Here is an 18,907-nt window from a genome sequence, read left to right as displayed (position 1 = left end):
ACACGCATTCCCTAAACATCCAGGCATTGTGTTCTGTCGACAGATGGTTCAAAACATGTTTGTTATGTTCAGATGATTATGGATTTATTCCAGCTAATGCCTGACCGGTGCTGCTCAAACGTGGCCTACCCGTTCTTCTTCTCAGTTTCTGCTTCCTGTTGTTTAGAAATCACATTTCTACTGGCACTTCTTTGGGGAACACTGCTTATTTTTCATAATTGTATCCCCATATTTTTGAGTGCTAATTCATTTAATTAACGCTGCGTTAGCAGACGTGTTAGCTTAGCTCTTTTGACTGCAGGCTAGCTAATGTTAGCTTGGTGTAATGCTGCTTTCTGACACTGACGGCTATGTTAATACTCAAGCACCCGTTCTACAGACATTATCACACTCTGTCACTGCTTTCCTGTGGCATGCTAACCGTTTGCTTCTGTGTTTGCAGGGTTTTGTTAAAGTAGTGAAAAACAAGGCCTACTTTAAGAGATACCAAGTCAAATTCAGGAGGAGGAGAGGTAAAACCTCACCATAACATTCCCACATAAACATTACCATAGCTGTCATTGTGCAACTAATCCATCTCTCTTCCATCCAGAGGGAAAGACTGACTTTTTCGCTCGCAAGCGCCTGGTTGTTCAGGACAAGAACAAGTACAACACGCCGAAGTACCGCATGATCGTCCGCTTCACCAACAGGGACATCATCTGCCAGGTTAGCATCAGAAGTCCTGATATCAATGTGAAAAATAAAAAATAAAACAGTGCTCATGATTTCTGTAAAAATGCTGTTGCAGATTGCCTATGCAAAGATTGAGGGAGACATGATCGTGTGCGCCGCCTACTCGCACGAACTGCCAAAGTACGGGGTCACCGTGGGCTTAACCAACTACGCAGCAGCCTACTGCACTGGCCTGCTGCTGGCCCGCAGAGTGCGTACTCGCTCGCATTTAGGGAAAAGTTAAAAAAAACAACAACTTTTAATTAGCTCATAATGTTTCACAACATTAAAACTGTGCGTTACTTTCCAGCTTCTGAACAAGTTCGGCCTGGATAAGGTGTACGAGGGCCAGGTGGAGGTGACTGGGGACGAGTTCAATGTGGAGAGCATCGACGGTCAGCCGGGAGCTTTCACCTGCTACCTGGACGCCGGGCTCGCCAGGACCACCACGGGCAACAAGGTGTTCGGCGCTCTGAAGGGGGCTGTGGACGGGGGCCTGTCCATCCCACACAGGTACGTCCTGGACAGCGTTCAGACCATCTGCTGTCCGGCACTGTAACGCTGGGCGTTAGCATCGCGGCACTCTTTGGTTTGCTGCTCGAATGCCTCTAATCAAACACTGAATGAAAACTTCACTGAAGTTTGAAGTAAAACGTGCAGAAAGAGACTCAATAGGTTAGGTGCACTTTAACGATATTCAGGTAACTTTATCATTTTTGATATTTGCTGTAGGAAACTTGATTTTAAACAAGCAAAAAGAGAATGGAAGTCGTTTGTAGCACTCGTTCAGAAACAAATAAGCAATTAATCAATTAATCGCATGATGAGTTGAAATGCGTTCAGTAATTTCCATGTTCATGACTTATCACTTTCATCTTTTGTTTCTTTTTTCCTAAAACTGGATGACAAAAATCTCCAGTCTGGGGTTTTGGTCTCAGCCAGCCCGTTTCTTATTTTGAAGGACAACTTAGGTTAGCGATTTTGAAATTTTGTTTTTGTTTTGTTTATTTATTTAGGATATTTAAAATGTCCAGTTGTGGTGTTAAATGTTTATTGAACTTTGAGAATGTGTTCTTGCGTTATTATGCCATTGTAATACTTGAAAATGATCTCAAAACAATATTATTGTTGAATTGATTGCGATAACTTCTGGAGCAATTTATCATCCAGTAAATGCATCATCCCAGGCCTAATAAAGACTTTAGTTTCCAACCTGATGACAAAAAAACCCAGATCTAAAATCTCGTACTTTGAGTGTGATTTGGTTGTGCAAATTCAGCTGTTGTTCCCTGAAAAATGTGTGTAACCTGCATTTGTTGCTGTATCCATACTCATGTTTTATCCGGAGCTAAGAAATGTTGTGGGATGTCTGAAGAGCTCCCTGCTCCTCTCAGGTGGTTTTAGTGCTGATGCAGCTGGAACATTGTTTGTTTTTGATTTCACAAATAAAGATTTTAGAGATTACATTCAAAATATGTGCTCAGGTTCTGGAAAGATGACAAATCTATGAAATTCCAGATGTTTGGGAATAAATGTTCAAATTGACAAAAAAAAACAAAAAAAAAAAACACTTCCTTTCTGAACTTGTTCCATGATCACCAGTTAAAAATGACTATTTCTGAAAAATGTAAAAGTTGCATCAATGAGATGCTTTTCCACTGCAGGAGGGTTTTGAGGAATCTGGACAGTTTTCCCGGGTTGATGTTTTCTTCCCTATGGAACCAGGATGTTTTGAGAGTTTTTAACTAAAAGTGAAACTTTGTAGTGGAGGAAGACTGATTCTAATTTCCAGCCGGATGCATTTCTGACTCTTAAAATGCTGACACTGGGAGGCCGTCTGATTTTTACCACTCCAACACTCAAATGTTGGACATTACCTTCTGATATTCCAGATAGTCCAGATTTTGATTGAGCCTCACGGTCTGCTGCCACTGCCGAGGACGACTTGGACGTGACATGTGATTGGAAACAAGATTTGTTGAGCATCAGAAATTCACACTGTTGGTGAATATTTATTGGCTGGAGTGACTGATGAACAAACTCGTACAAAAAGGAACCATTTGAGTTTTTCTGCCTGCAGATTGTCTCAGATGAGGGGACATCTGAGTCCACACGCATTCCCTAAACGGAATGTGTGTGCATTTTAACTGGACTTTGTAAAGAAAATAAATAAATAAATAAATTGTTTATGTGCTAATTTGCTGCCGTTTACATTTCAGTTTGACCCATTTCTGATTGTGTAGATGGTGAATGAAGCTCTCAGTAGATTTCAGCTCATTTCTCTGAAGTTAAACTCCGGCCCACTTTAAATGCTTGTCTGTTTCTTCAGTAGAAAAGTTGCTCTTGTCAACATGTGTGTATTTTATTGTGAGAACAGATCACCAAGTAATTTTTCTCCATTGCTGATTTATCCAGAACTTCACGGTTTGGTGGGATAGCTTGTTGATGTTGCTGCTGACCGTCACTGGAGCAAGACGGTCAGCCTGAACAATGAGTGGCAAATCTGTCAGGTTTATTGTAACCGTACAGTCAGTGTGAGCAAAATTAATATTGCACAGATTTGCTTGGATTGAGATGAATATAAATAGTTGCCATGATGGTCAGTGTTTGGGATTGTTGGAAAACCAAGAGAGGCTGATATTTTATCCCAATCAAAATTAAACCATTTTTGTGACGCAATAGAAATATTTACAAGGAATACTTTCCCTCATACTCTAAATATAGGAGAAAAGAGCTGAGAAAAAAAAAATTACAAGCAGTAAGATTACACATATAAACATTTTTATTCTTTTTGTTCCTGGATCAGAACTTGACATCATGTAACGTTGAGGTAGAACTAAGAAATACTGCCACCTGCTGATGGGAGTTGGCATCCTGATAACCCAAAGTTTTTCACCCTTCTTATGGAAAATTTGCAATGAACTCTCAATAATTGATTGGTGTGAAATGTGGTTGATTTGTTTTTGGTGTGAATTTGTCTCATCTGCACATTGTATCTGGTAAAACACAAATCCTCGTTTTTATTCCTGCTTTTCTGTCATTAGGAAACTGGTGATTGGTTATTATGAGTTATAAATGGCTAAGCTTAAAGTAAGTTAAATGTTCCTTCCCTCTTCCAGCACCAAGCGTTTCCCTGGTTACGACACAGAGAGCAAGGAGTTCAATGCTGAGGTTCACCGTAAGCACATCATGGGCCTGAACGTGTCTGAGTACATGAGCTACCTGATGGAAGAGGACGAGGAGGCGTACAAGAGGCAGTTCTCCCGCTTCATCAAGAACGGAGTCACCCCAGAATCGGCAAGTTGTCCCAGTCAACCATTGCTTTGCTTTGCTAATTTTCCTTGGGTGTGTTTCTCTGGGATGTTTATGCAGGACAGGAGTCGTATTAAAGACTAAATATCTGTTAAAATCAGACTTAGACTTTGTCATTGCACAGACATGATGGTGAATTTGGCAAGAAAACGTTGTTTTTTTTTGGTAAACAGAAAAAAATACTAATGTACATTATTTATATATATATATATATATATATATATATATATATATATATATATATATATATATCTTTATTTCTATAGCGCTTTTCACTCGCTCTTTTATATGTAACTTTATTTCTATAGCGCTTTTCACAGACCAGAGTCACAAAGTGCTGCACAAAATGTAAAAAATAAATAAATTAAAAGCAACATACAAAACAATAAAACACAGTATTATGCTAAAAAGCAAGTTTAAAAAAGTGGGTCTTAAGTTGTTTCCTAAAAGTGTCTATACAATCCAGAGATCGAATGGTACAAGGTAGCTCATTCCAGAGGCGAGGCGCCACAGCTTTAAAAGATCTGTCTCCTCGAGTCTTAAAAAGGGTCCGAGGAACCATCAGCAAGTTCAGATTGGACGACCTGAGGCTCCTAGTCGAAACATAAGGCTGGATGAGGTTCTTAATATAGTCTGGCGCCTGTCCATGAAGAGCTCTAAAAGTCAGTACCAGGATTTTGTAGTGCATCCTGTAAGATACAGGCAGCCAGTGCAAGCTTTTGAGGATGGGTGTAATATGTTCCCTCCTGTGAGTGCAAGTGAGCAGGCGTGCAGCTGAGTTTTGTACTACCTGCAAACGCGCAAACTCCCTCTTGTTAAGACATGTGAACAGACTGTTACAATAATCCAATCTCGATGAGACAAAAGCATGAACAATCATCTCAAGCTCACCATAAGTCACCATCTTACGAAGTTTAGAAATGTTCCGAATTTGGAAAAAGCAGTTCCTAACAAGCTGATTTATGTGCCGCTCCATAGACATCGCTCCGTCCATGAAAACACCCAGGTTGCGCAGGTTGCTTTTAACTGTGCAGCTCAAGTTTCCGAGGTGCTGCTTAATTCCAGGCACAGCACTGTCAGGAATTAGTGCTGTGTCAGGAGCAACAATCAAGGTCTCGGTCTTGATGGAGTTCAATAATAGGCTGTTTTCAGTGAGCCATTTTGTCACTTCAGCCAAGCAACTAGTTAGAGTGCAAATATACATATGTACATATGTAAAAGTGTACATATGTAAAAGTGTTATTGGTGCAAATAATAAAAATGAGTTGAAAAACATCAGGGGCTTCTAAGTTTGGGATTTAGACCAATCAGTCCCAAACTTGGTCCCAAATTTGCAACAGTGATATTTGTTGCAAAGCAGAAATCAAATGGAAGAACTGAGGTGATGTGACTTTGTCCCTCAGTCTGTCGATCGGGAGACAAAACGTCACGCTTGTTACACTCACAAAACACGCTTGTGTTTTTTTTTCTTTTTTTTTTTTTCTGACTTCCGGTTTTTCCATATTAACTAAAAGTGTGTAATTATGGTGTGATTGACACGTAAAAATTTAACAATTAAATACCTTGAGGTCAACATTCACTGTTTTCACAAATTAACTACTGTGGATTCAACAGAACATTGGTTTTATCGGCTATTACTACAACAGCTATTTCATATCCTGCCTTTGGCAAGATCAACTAATTGTGTGGAATTTCACTTTTTATTGTGGATTCTATTTTGTTTATTATTGTCAGCAATATTGTTTGCGTTTTCCACATCGCAGAACTCGTACACCGTTATGATGCAACATTAGGGGTTTGGGTTTAACCCCACCAGCCCAGTCAGAGTCCAGCTGGTGATGGACTCGCTTGCCTGAACATGGCGGACCATAAAACGGCTCACTGACCCGTACTGACCCGTACCGTTCTGCTCAATGGAAATGGCATAAATTGTTGAGCTCAGGAATTTTCATGCTGATATGTTTTTTGAAGAGTGATTTTGCTCAGAGACTTCATAATCCATTTTATTTATGGTTTTGGTTGTTTATTAATTTTATTTCGTATATTTAAAATAGAGTTCTGTACAAAATTTGTGTATTCATCTTTAAGACAGCTAGAGAGCATTATGACATTATGAATGTATTACTGGAAAATAGTCTAAAAACATCAATATTGCTGTTTATGACAATAATTACTGTGAAGTAAAGTAAAGTTTATTAGTAAAGTTTAAAATAAAGTCGTCCAGTAAAGTTTATCGTGCTAGGCCTAAAACTCAGTTATAGAATTATTACAATTTATACACCAAAACTGAAAAATACATTAATCTGGTCTTTATTAAATTCAGAAAAGAGCAACAATGTACTGTTGGTTGTTAAGTGTTGGGAATTCTCTGAGAACTTCCTTCTGACCCTTTAAACAAATAGGGGAAAAACATCAGATTTTTCTATATGTGAAATCACCAGTCGGAACCAATAAAGCTAAAATTGATTGTTTTTGATCAGAAAGCTTTTTTTTTTTCTTGGCATTAGGAACATGGTTGCATTGGTTGCTGATGATATCCGTACCCTGGATAACTTGAGCTGGAAACGTCTAATACATTTTTAGGACGTTCTAAGGATCTTTTGTTGGAATTGTGAGGTTAAATGTTGAATCTGACTCTGTTAATGTTTCTTTCAGATTGAGGAGATGTACAAAAAGGCTCATGCTGGTATTCGTGCAAACCCTGTTCATGAAAAGAAGCCTCCCAAGGAGATCAAGAAGAAGAGGTGAGAAGTGATTTGTGTCAAAGCTGTTAAAAAAGCACCGCTTCCCAACTGCTATGAACGGAAACATTCATTTTGTAGATGCTGGATGCTTTCTGTACCAATTTTCTTTTAAATTTTAATGCTAATAGAAGCAGTTGTTAATCTTTTTTTTTTTTTTTTTTTTGGCTCAAAGGTGGAACCGTGCCAAGCTTTCTCTGGCCCAGAGGAAGGACCGCGTCGCCCAGAAGAAGGCCAGCTTCCTTCGGGCTCAGGAACAGGAGGAGGCAGACTGAGGCGTCTGCTCCGTTCCAAACGCAGAAATTTGTTCTAATAAATATGGAAAAGACGTCAGTTTTCCAGTCTGCTTTGTTTTCCTATTCACTTCAGTTCATTCACAGATCTGATATAGAAACATGAGTAGTATGGCAAAGTTTTTCTGAACTTGTGCGGTGAAGTTGTCAGTTCTGGTGTTGGCGTTTAAAAGGGCTGCAAAAGAAGATGCAGGTTATTTTCTCCAGTTAAAAAAAAAAAAAAATTACCCAGAAGACATGAAATTCTTTTAGTAATTCCAATTGCCTAAAAATCTCAAACTAATGTGATTTTATTAATTTTATTCAAAGCTAAAAAGTAGCAATTACTATTCCTGTTTCCAAAATGCATCAGAAAATGATGTCCAGTTTGACATTAAGTAATTAGATGGACAAAAATATAAATATTACCATAATTAAAATGATGTTTTTGAGCTTTTTCTTTCAAATTCTTGACCCTATGGAGTATCACAAGCTGCCATTAGGTGGTGCTGTGGTAGCCTCCAAGCTCTAGTTTTATCAACTTTGCCTGAGAGATGAGTCAGTGGTGGTACCGTTTCAGCTTCAAAGCCATAACTGAGTTTCATCACCTCAGGGGGAAAATAAAGTGGGAGGGGCTATCTACTTTGCTCTGTACAGATTAGAAAAAATTAACATGTCCATCTTAAAATGGTACAACTGAAACGGTAAGAGGGTTTCAAACTAACTTTTTAATTACTATTTGCTGTTACACAATTGATTTATTTCAGTAACGAATAAAAAGTTAAGCTTGTATAATAGTTATACACAGATATATCAAGTGTTTATGTTAAAGATTATTTCACAACTAATCAAAACTCCAACTTTGTAGGTTTGATACAGAGTATGTTGCATCTAAGAGGGAAGGCTTGACATGAGAGCTGTGATGTAGACAGACATCTTGAATGGGACGGTTAAGCAGCATTGTCACTTTCGTAAAGGCAAACTGTACAGACTGCTGTATCTAAGTATTTTCATAAAGTTGAGTGGATGGAAAAGGGTTCAAAAGCTACAGCAATAACTGCAGCCTTAATATTGTAAAGGAAAACCTGTTCAAAGTTCAAGGACACATTCGCATAGTATAAACTGCCAGCTATGAAAGCCACCATACACGGAACAGATGAGGCCTGTGACAATTTGGGCTCTGGAGAAAAATGAGTAATGATTAAATGGTCTAAAGTCCTCTTTAAAGATGAAAATCAAAATAGTGTTTCAATTGGAAATGAAGGCCGAGTAGCAAAGGCACACAATCTAAACTATCAGACCAGTATAAAGTTTTCACAGTCACTGACAATTTGAGGTACTATGTCATCAGCTGGTGTTGGTCCATTAGGTTCTAAGGTTAGATCAAAAAAATTTAGAGCACTTCATGCTTCCTGATGTTGACAAATGTAATGGAGATGCTGATTTTATTTTCCAGCTTGGCCTTGGGAGCTGCTCACACTGCTAAAGTACCTGCTTTAATGGCCATGTTATAGTACTGACAAACTGGCCTGACTCAACAGAAAATTGATGGAGAGCGAGGAAGATAAAATGCCAGATGGGCTGAAGACTAATAAAGCCAAAACACACCTTAGCAGAACAACAGGCTGATCATCTCCATCCCACATTGTTGCAGTGATGCAGAAATGTATGCGAAACGGGGCCTGCCCACTTATTAAGTGAATGTTGTGTACATGAACATACTTTTCATCAGGCCCACTTTACTGTAATAAAGTTTTTATTTTGTTGTTTTTGGAATCTGACATTCTGAGAAACTACATTTTGGATTTTAATTAGCTGCAACATAATCATTCAAATGAAAAAGTAAATGCTTTAAAGATAATCATCGCCGTCTTTATTGGATGCATTGGCTCAATTGGTAAACAAAAATGCTGAATCATCTAATCCAGGGCTCTCTAGCTCTACTCCTCAAGATCTGCAGTTGTGCCAGTTTTAGATCCAACGTGTTCCAACTCGCCTGAATCAAATGAAGAGTTTGTTACCAGGCCTTTGCCAAACTTGATGGCACGCTGAAGAGATAATTCAATCATTTGATTCTGCTGTGTTGGAGCAGGGATGCATCTAACAGCTGTAGAACCGTAGATCTCAAGGAGTAGGGCTGGAAACCCCCCAATTTAATCATATGGCAGAAACTCCAAACATTTAGGCATAAAGACGTGGTGAAGACGAGATGTTCCATCTGAGCTGCAGAAAAAGGTTAATTTGAATGTGGCACAGACAGAGGCTGGTACCTGACAGGCTAGTTTGAGTATTTCAGAAATTGCCGATTAAGATGGCAGGGTAGGAATTCAACATGGATTGAAATACACAACTATCTCTTGAGTTTACAGAGAGTGGTCCAAGAAAGATAACTTATACAGCTAATAGCAATGTATGGAAATACCTCATAGATGTCGATGAATGGATAGACTGACTCCAGCTGATCGACGGGCAACAGTAGCTCAAATAACCACTTGTAACAAGCTTAGAATGTAGAATACTATTTCTGATCATGGAACATACTAAACTCTGGATCAGAGTAGATTCCGCAGCAGAAGAACATATAAAAAACCCCATCTATCACAATCAGACAACACGAGAGTGGAAAGACGTTGCCTGGTCTGACGAGTCCTGATTCTTGCTTCATTTGCTCATATGCTAGGGTCAGAATTTGGTGTAAGCAACATAAAGCATCAGTGGTTCAGGCTTGTGGTGGTATAATGGTTTGGCAAATACATATTGGGATACTTTGTGCCTCTTGAGACCATATGACCATTGTTTAAACACCTACCTGAGTATTGTTGCTGACTGTGTCTATTCTTTCATAACCATGGTGGATCCATTTTCTATGTCACAAAGCCCCAAACACCTCAAGCTGGACTCCTGTTACCAGTCTGAGATGCAGCCACAGTGAACCGTATAGAGTAAGTCAAACTATTTGAACTGAATTACTGAAACAAATCACCTTTTCTAAGCTAGTCTATTATGATGAGATATAACTTGATACCGGTAACTGTCTGATGTTTACTATGTGGAATAAATATACATGAGGTGATATTGAAATGACTGAAAAGACAGCTTTACAATTAAATAATGAATATAAGTAATATTAAATATAAGTGGAATGCTTCCACTACAAAACTGATTGTCCGTTTTAAAGAAGCCAGAACACCCAGGTGTCTTGATTAGGAGTCTTTTGTATGGGAAATTTTCTTCCACAGTAGAGTCTTAAGGTTGTTCAGAATGAGGGAGTGCTCAATCTCCATCTGTTCTGCTGAACCTTTCAGTGCCATACAAGCATAGAGCTGTTTCTCAAGCTCATCGCTCAGGTCAGACGGTGCTCCTCTTTGGATGTAATTCTTAAGGGTATCACAGACTTTTGCCAAGTTTGGCCTGGTGACCTCAGGTGTGCAGCGATGCTTGGTGAGGTCGCAGCTAGTGAGGCAGTCGGTCCCATACAGACAGTCCTCGTCTACATCGCAGCGCTGCTGTCTGATTCTTTCCTGGAAGGTGGCTTCAGGGATGATGTAGCGGGCATCTACGACCTTAAAGTCATGCCGCTCGTTGTTGCCGAAGGTGGTAGTCCTCACATCACACATGAGGAAGCTTCCGTAGGTGCCGTGGAAAATGTCCTCGACCAGTTCTAGCAGGCCAATGGCGATCTTGGCCTTGTGGGGCCACGAGGGGGTGAACCACTGCTCCATGCTGCGCCGCAGACCAGCAGGAATCCACAGCTCAATGATCCAAGGCAGGCTGATGCCGTACAGGGGAGAGTACGGAACCTTCTCCATCATGTACAGATCTCCACAGAAGCCGAGCAGCTTGGGTGTGTGATCTCGTTCCTGCAGGACGAGCGCCAACAGGAACTCGTTGAGCTGCAGCAGGGCCCACGTGGAGCGAGCCTCTGGCAGTGAGATATGGCCGTCTTTATTGGAATCTGTAAAGGACAATACCTGGGTTCCCAGGTCTGCGAGATTGGCTTGATCCCCGACTTTTGCCTGTGGAGAAATGAATAAGCTTTAGAACATACCCAGGCTTTGAATCTAGACTTGAACAAAGCCTTCCTGACCTTCAGGTGACTGATTATCATCTCTCTGAACTTTTCCACTGAGGTTCCCTTGGTGGGCTTGTTGAAAGCAACGGGAGCAGCCTCCTTTCTAGGCTCCATCTCGCCTCCAAGATCATAATGGGGGGCCTCCTCCATCTGGCACTTAATGACTCCTTGTAAATCTCCCCAGTTTCCTGAGTAAACCTGAAAAGAACAACATGGTGCTTATAGGAGCAGTTGGTTATATAACAAGCAGACTGCAGAAAAAGGCATTGATTCCTCTCCAACCTGGCTGTTAGGTTTGGCAGTGAAGCACTTCCCCAGGTAAAGTGTTTCCTTCTCACACAGGCTGCTGCAGGCTGTGCCATCGATGACTCCTTTCCTGTATTTGTCACACTGATAAATACGAATAGAGCCACATCTCAATAGACACATCAGTTTGATCGGTTGGATTGGTGCGTGAAGGAAATGAAAGTACTCACGATGGAATTTTTGCAGTCGTGCCCTCGACAGAGCTCTGTATAGGTCGAGTACTCCACATACACGATCCAGCTTCCTACAAACACAGCCAGCCAGGAGAAGAACAAGTACTTCATGTGTAGGTAGGAGAATCTGGCCTGTTGGAGACAGGTTTCAAGGATTTAAACCGCTGTTAATTTGATTATTAGCTTCAAAATCTATTCTAGTTAAATTGATTAAATTTACATAACTACTACTAGAGCACATTCATAAAGCGACTGGTAGGCAACACAGAGGCAAATCAAGATGAGATAGGGAGGAAAACGAGTCTAATCCCCAACTTTTTCATCGCAAGACAACTACTCTTCCCACTTAGCCTGTCCATTGCCTTCCTAAGCAATTCTGCTTGATTCTCATCTCCCTTCACTGCTCCATCTGGGCTTTCTCCCATTGACCTGGATATCTCCGATAGAATTTCAACTGGGCCAATCAGTGAAAAGAAAGAGAAGTCGTGAACGATGATGTTGATTTTCTGTGCTGTTTTAGAATTGTAGTCTGTAATTTTAGCAATGGCAGCGTAGGAAGTGGACGAAGCCGTTTAGTCTGTGTTGGCTCCAAATAATAAATGGCTATTATTAACATTAGTAGCCATTTTGTTCGGCTTGGCTCTTCTCTTAGCACAGTGAGAGATGGTTGTTTACAGCAAGCAATTTCCAGCTTCAAAACCTAACGGCCAAGCGATAGCGATTGGATAAAATTCTAAACTTTGACAGAGTCCACGCCTCCAGCAAGCAATCATTTCTCAATAGCCGAGAGTCCAGGCCCTCTGTACGAAGCAAAGTGTATAAGAAGGGGCTGGTATTTACCAGGCTAGTTCCCACTGAGCCACACTGCTTAAGCACAGTGTGCTCAAACAAAGTTAATATCAGCATCTGATCTGCAATTTGTTGACCCATCCCTCTGTTCCCCAAAAAACAAACATAGAGCTCTTTAATCAAAGTCAATCAACCTGGAGATTGACATTTTCTTACAAAGATTATTTACAAATGGGAAAACATTTTGGACAGTTACTGGTTTCCAAGGAGCAGAATGTTCCAGCAAATTAAAAAGAAAGACTGAACATTTGCAGTCACTAAGCTACTGAACTTCTCTTCACACCAATGTATTCAAATGTGAGGCCATCTGTCAGACAGCTAAAGCTGGCTGGGTGTAAACTGGGTCATCAGACCAGTGATCCCAAACACATCCACAAATCTACAGCAGTTGTCCCTGAACCTGCAGATTTTTTTTTCTTATCTTATTGACCCTTTATAAGTGACGTCACTGTCTTCGTATTTCTGCCAGCTCCGCCATGACGGCCGTCAAAACAACTTATGCGCTTCTGTAAAGTAAAACATGTCACAAAACACACACCTGGTAACCTTATATCGGTTTTATCAAGTCGATTTTACAGTAAAAATGGTCACAGGCCATGGTCGGCTGCGGCCTGTGACCGCAGAGGTCAACTGAGAAAGACAAGGGTGAAAACCAAACTGTCATTTTATTGTATAACTTTTAATGAGGAAAGATATGGCGGTGATGGTATGGGTCGGTTTCAAAGCTAGCTATTTCAAGCTTTTGTAAATACCGCCGTCTATGAGACGGGTGTGTTACGCTCAAAGACAAATTAGCTTTACTCTTAACAAATAGAAGCCATGAGTAAACTGGTAAAAACAACTTTGGAAAACAATTTCAGTCGCTCTGTTCAATACTCCCGTTCTTCACTTCCGACGTTCATCGAATGATGAAGTGACGTAGTTGCAAAGGGTCAATAGCTTTTTTTAAGAAATAATAACTGATATAACACATATTTTTGTTCATATGAAGTTTTTGTTATCTAATGTGGAAGCCGGGAAATACCTTAAATATGTATCGTCTGCTGATGCAAAAGACGATCATGGAGATGTTCGTCTTACTGACCAACTAAAGCAAAGAAAAAAGTAGCAGCTGAACAGAAAGTTTAGAGGATCAATCAGAAAAACAGAAAAATATCTACGGAGACTAATGTTCAAAACAAAATATCTCACAGTTCCATTTCTGTTTCATTGTTAGTTCAAATAGTGCATTGTGCATTTTGATGAATTCTAAATATAATTGGCTTGCTTAACTGATTTTCCTAAGTCAGTGTTGTAATCTGAACTTACAGCACTTATTTGTGTCTTTCCTATTAATCCTGTTACTGGTTTTAAATCTAAACATTTTACAATAGGGTCAGTGTATTCTCTGCTTCTCCACCATAGTGTTGACTTCTAAGAACCTCTAAGTAAAATGGCAGCAACATGTAGTCATTTTTTTTTTCTCAGCCACTTGATGGCAGTAGAAAATTTCTGAACCAACATCTCCTTACTTTGCCAAATTTGTGCACAAAACAAGAAATTTGACTTCCGTTCCACTTTATCTAATTATGTGATGTTTTTTTTTTATTCCTTTGGAACATGTCTGAGTATTTGGAGTTGCTGCTTCCTTTCAGATTCCTGTCAATGTTTTTAGTTCTTCTGTAAATAGAGCAGAGTCAAAGTCAATCAGAAGAAATGTGAGTAAATCAGAACCGTGATTGTAGGGCATGTTGTGGTTCTCCAAAGGAAGTGACTCATTTTACAATACAGAAACCATCAAATAGTGGATAAAAACTATCTGCAGAATTTTGTCTCCTAACAGCTGAATATTAATAGAAACACCCACCGAGCTGCACTGAGACACACTTCATTAACATTTATGCCAAAGTCGATAACAGGTGACAAAACGTGGATGAGTTCAGGGAATATGAATGTTTTTTCAAGGGACTGCATGTATAAGAGGTACAAGTTGTGTGAGGACATGATTGAGTGGAGGCTGGAAGAGCTGAATCAGAGTGTATTCATCCCAGTGGATGTTTAATAATTCAATGTAAGTTGTGTTTACATGTGGGACACTCCAGAGTCATTATCTTGTCTTTTGGTTCTCTTTCTGACTCCGGTCTGGCCGGATTCACAGCGGCATTCCTCCAAATGGAGAACATTAGAGGAAATCAACGCTGCCTCTCCATCTGTTGACAAGTCCTGCAGTCAGTGCATGACAGTGATGGATCTCCCCCCCTCCCCCCGTCTACACTCCGCAGATTTCACTTCCACTTCATATCTGACACGTCGTCCGTCTCTTCATTCTGCTCTCCTTTCTCTAATATGCAGTTTTCAAGTTCCATTTTCCTGTTTGTCCTTTCAAAGACTTTAGACAGTTTAGAAGAAGAAAAAGCAAAAAAAAAACAAAAAAACAAATTGATCATTTTCAACACTAAGACAACAGATTAAATTATACTGTTATATGAGTCTCTTTCCAAATGGAACCTGCATCCATTTTCTGCTGTTAACACTACAGATAATGAAGAAATCTGCTTTCAAGCAGTCTGTAAGTCACTCGCTAATCCGATTTCTCTCTGTGAAGTGGCCTCTAATCACTTATTCTCTTCTGTGATCATCCAGTTTTAAGGAAAAGGTTTGGTATGGTCATGGCACTGAAACCCATAGCAGCATATTCAGCTGGATTTACTGTATGTCTGGACTTTGACAGGGCCATTCTGGCATAAATTACTTTGATCTAAACCATTTTCTTGTGACTTTGGCTGTTGGGTCATTATCCGGCTAAAAGCAGAACCTCCTCCAGAATCTCAAGTCTTTTGTATCTTGAACCAGAACATTTCCACTAACGTCTTCTGGTTCTGGGGATGCAGAGCAGAACCAGAACCAGAACCAGAACCAGAACCAAACACAGAGAAGCAGGATTCAGTTTTTATGTTCCACTAATCTGGAACAAACTTCCAGAAAACTGCAAAACTGCCAAAACACCGAGTTCCTTTAAATCACGGCTAGAAACCAACCTGTTTAGAGTCGCTTTTCAATAGTAGTAAGTGGAATATCGATGAACATATTTGATTAATATTTTCTTGTTAATTTTGATGATGGCATTTGATAAAATCTAATGTTTATTGCTTGTTTTATAATAGGTGATTTGATTAATTTTTTATGACGTTACAAGGCCTTCTACAGAAATCTGTTGTTTACATATTAGTTAAAACTGTTACAGTGTCGTGATGGTAAAGTTCGAGACAGATAATCTGTGAGAAATGCACTGAAGAAATGCACCACTCCCCATCAAAAACAACCAATCAGAGCCAGGAGGAGGGTCTTAGTGCTGTCAGTCATGCTTGTATAGGTGCTGCTAAAAATGCGTATAGTGGAGAAACAATGTAATGTACCAGGAAAACCGTTTATCTGCTGCCATCAGTGGCTATGCTAACTAGCATGAGCATTCATGACAGGCTCTGTTGTGGTATAGCGTGTCTCAACTCTGATTGGTTGTTTCTGACCAACCAACTCTTCTTCAGATGGAAGAGCTTGACTTTTTTTTCACAGATTATTTGTCTCATAACATACCTTCATAGTGACAGTTTTCACAAATATGTATAAAAAAACAACAAATAGTCAGTTGAAAAAAAAAACTATTAATTATTCTCCACTTCCATTTGGTTATCAGAAATAATTTTATTTGTATTCATCAGTGACTCCTAGTGATTTTCTCATAATGTCTGATGATAAACTAAATTATAAATTAAATCATTTTTAAAAAATATATTGTTTAAACAGTTTCTGGGATTGCAACAACATTCATGTCATATTGATACACATTCCTTTTCCACATGTTCTATTAAGCAGCAAATTTCTTCATTTATTGCAGTTGGTGTAAAAACAAGCATCTTTTAACTTATGATGTGATCTAGATGAAGATAAACATCTGGTGTTATCTCTCTGTTTTTGAAGCTTCCCCATCAGATTCCCCCTGCTATTTTATTTATTTTTGTATTGATTGACTTACTTACTAATCTGACCGTGACCGCCCGCTAGATATTTAACTGCCCTGGCCACATGAGTGGGCGCTGCCCGAACCTCACGTCAGTTTTTCCGTAGGTGGGAAACCATTGGCAGCAAAAAGCCTGACGGAAATATCCCTCAGTGGGGAAAACAAACACACAGCTCGGCTTCTTCTAATTGATACTTTGCGGCTTTCATTTCAGCTCTCTGATGCATTTCCATCCGTGGGATTCTGTATTGACCCTTTGTGAGAGAAGAGACTTACACAAACATGGGTAATGAGGTAATATTGATTGTGGCCTCTATGACAGCTTTTAATTAGCTACTGACTGTGACCATATGCTGAGATGGGCAAAGGGAAAGAAAGAGAGAGAGAAAAAAAGCTGCCCGTCTTTATCTGGATGATCTCCCTCCTCCACACCAACGCACAGCACCCTGTCAGAGAGCTTTTTTATTTTTTATTTTTTACTAGCCCTGAAGCTTCAGATAAACTGCATGCAAAGAATGGAGGACATGCTGTACCTGATGGTGAACTATTGAGGCAGATTAAAGCTGATCACGAGCCACATATTACAGTCCTAACGCTTGTTTTTTTTTTGTTTTTTTTTTGCAGCTTGCCCACCATTCATCCATTATGTATGATTATAAAGCTTTCCCTCAGAGGTTGCTTTTTAATGGGCAGCTGTGCAGATGAGAGGAGGCTCGGAAACAAAAGACGGAGAGGCCTGGAGGAGACATTTTGTCAAATATTACCGACAGATTAGACAGCCGTTGTAAATTATGCAACAAGAAGTGCGAGCCAGGTGAAACGTCTGGGAAAGACCACCTTTCTCCGCTCCTCCCCTCACACTCTGATGGGGAAACTGTTCTTTGTAACACAAACCCTGCTGACAGGACACTTCCTCATCTCTGACCACAAAAATACAGGCTTGATAGGTGACATTAAGTTTATATCACTGCTAAGAATTTTCATCTAGTTTCTAGTACAAACATCTTTCCACACTTGAAATAAGACAGAACTAATGTATAAGTAACTTTTCAATAAGATGTAGGAGCTTCTTTAAGTCAGCAATTTCTTAATATAGATTTTTTTTAAAGCACTAGTTCCACATGCAGACTTGCTTCACTTATAACAAGACACTTTTCCCATAAGTGAAAAATCAGCCAGTGGAACTGGTCATTTTTTCAACAATCCTAAAGAACTATTGGCCTAAAACAAGACTATATAATGCTGAAAAGTTACTTGTCAGTTAGTTTTGTTTTATTTTCAGAGTACTTAGGTATTTGTACTAGAGTAAATCCCTGGTAACATTTTGTGTTTTTGCATTTTTGCTGGAACTGATTGAAAAACATTGGATTTTTGGATGCAATATGTTGGAAAGTATCTGTTTATGGAGCTTATTTTACAGATCTTTAGTGAACTGCTGTCATCTTGGGATTCAGATAAATGATCAACATGATGATGGAATCTGAGTAAATCAGATAGAAAAAAAAAAGGATTGCAAAGCTCATCACGACATCACTACACTGAATATCAATTCAGATTGAAATAGTCAATCAAAAATAATTATGATGAACCAATTATTGAAATAATCCAACTATTTTAGTAATGGCTTCACCCGTTTCAAAATCTATTAAGCAACTTTTGCTTTCCAATTATTAATCAATTAATCCAAAATGAATCAACAGATTAGATCTACAATCTGCTGATGTTCAGTCAAGCAGAAATCTTTTCACATGTTGATGGTAGAAATACTTTTTTGGCTGCATACGAATCCTTCGCTACAAATTATCAAGTGTTCACTAATGAAATGCTGCTACTGCATTTTCAGCAATAAAATTTTATTTTCTTATTTAAGAAGGGAATTTAATTATGTTTATTTGCATTAGTTGTATTTCTAATATTATATGAAATAAGCTTAAGTGGTTCTGTGAAAAGTCTGCAAAATATACCAAATATCAAATTAATCGATTAATTGTCAGAATAATCGATTGATTACTAGAACAATCGTGGCATCAACAGACTGAAACAGATTGAATGGAAAATCACTATGAACATCAACTCTTTAGCATTGCCTCAGATTCTCCCTTAGATTTAGACCTAGACTTTGACTAGGCCATTCCAATACCTATATATGCTCAACAAGTTTTCCACATGGAGCTCCATTCATCTTTTCATCTACCATGATCAACTTTACCTTCCCTGCCGATAAAAAAAACCCCATTCCGACAGCATGATGCTGCCACCACCTTGTTTCAGCTTGGCTGTAGTGTGTTCAGGGTGATATGCAGAGTTAGTTTTTCTCCTTTCTTATAGTTTCCCTCTCCTCATACGTTTTCCATGTTCTAGTGATGGATTGAGCAGAGCTCTTTGGGATGTTGTTAAGGAAGAATTTCTAAAATAGTTAACTTTGGAAAAAAGTTTGGCTCTCTCTCTCTTCCTTAGATCCCAGGTCCTTT

At 39.3% G+C, this 18,907-nt stretch overlaps 2 protein-coding genes across 2 annotated transcripts in view; one reads left to right on the top strand and one right to left on the bottom strand.

Annotated features, from left to right (window-relative positions):
• The first annotated feature begins 310 nt into the window (after positions 1 to 310).
• LOC106962907 (60S ribosomal protein L5) lies at positions 311 to 7,100 on the top strand. Its single transcript, XM_015057542.1, has 7 exons — positions 311 to 512; positions 593 to 708; positions 791 to 925; positions 1,025 to 1,227; positions 3,834 to 4,011; positions 6,682 to 6,770; positions 6,943 to 7,100. The coding sequence occupies exons 1-7, from the start codon at positions 326 to 328 to the stop codon at positions 7,040 to 7,042; spliced, it is 1,008 nt and encodes a 335-aa protein (XP_014913028.1). The 5' UTR covers positions 311 to 325; the 3' UTR covers positions 7,043 to 7,100.
• A 1,682-nt stretch (positions 7,101 to 8,782) lies between these two features.
• Positions 8,783 to 18,907, bottom strand: part of dipk1ab (divergent protein kinase domain 1Ab) — an 18,178-nt gene continuing 8,053 nt past the window's right edge. The window contains exons 3-6 of the mRNA XM_015057541.1: positions 11,588 to 11,722; positions 11,394 to 11,501; positions 11,127 to 11,309; positions 8,783 to 11,055 (exon numbers count right to left, since the gene is read on the bottom strand). Of these exons, the coding sequence (XP_014913027.1) occupies positions 10,243 to 11,055; positions 11,127 to 11,309; positions 11,394 to 11,501; positions 11,588 to 11,722 (1,239 nt within the window). The 3' untranslated portion in view covers positions 8,783 to 10,242. The remainder of the gene's footprint in view (positions 11,056 to 11,126; positions 11,310 to 11,393; positions 11,502 to 11,587; positions 11,723 to 18,907) is intronic.

This window comes from Poecilia latipinna, unplaced genomic scaffold, assembly GCF_001443285.1.
Source record: "Poecilia latipinna isolate Pla-1442-1.1 unplaced genomic scaffold, P_latipinna-1.0 Scaffold1470, whole genome shotgun sequence".
NCBI lineage: Eukaryota > Metazoa > Chordata > Actinopteri > Cyprinodontiformes > Poeciliidae > Poecilia > Poecilia latipinna.
This window is presented reverse-complemented; position numbering and strand designations above follow the sequence as displayed.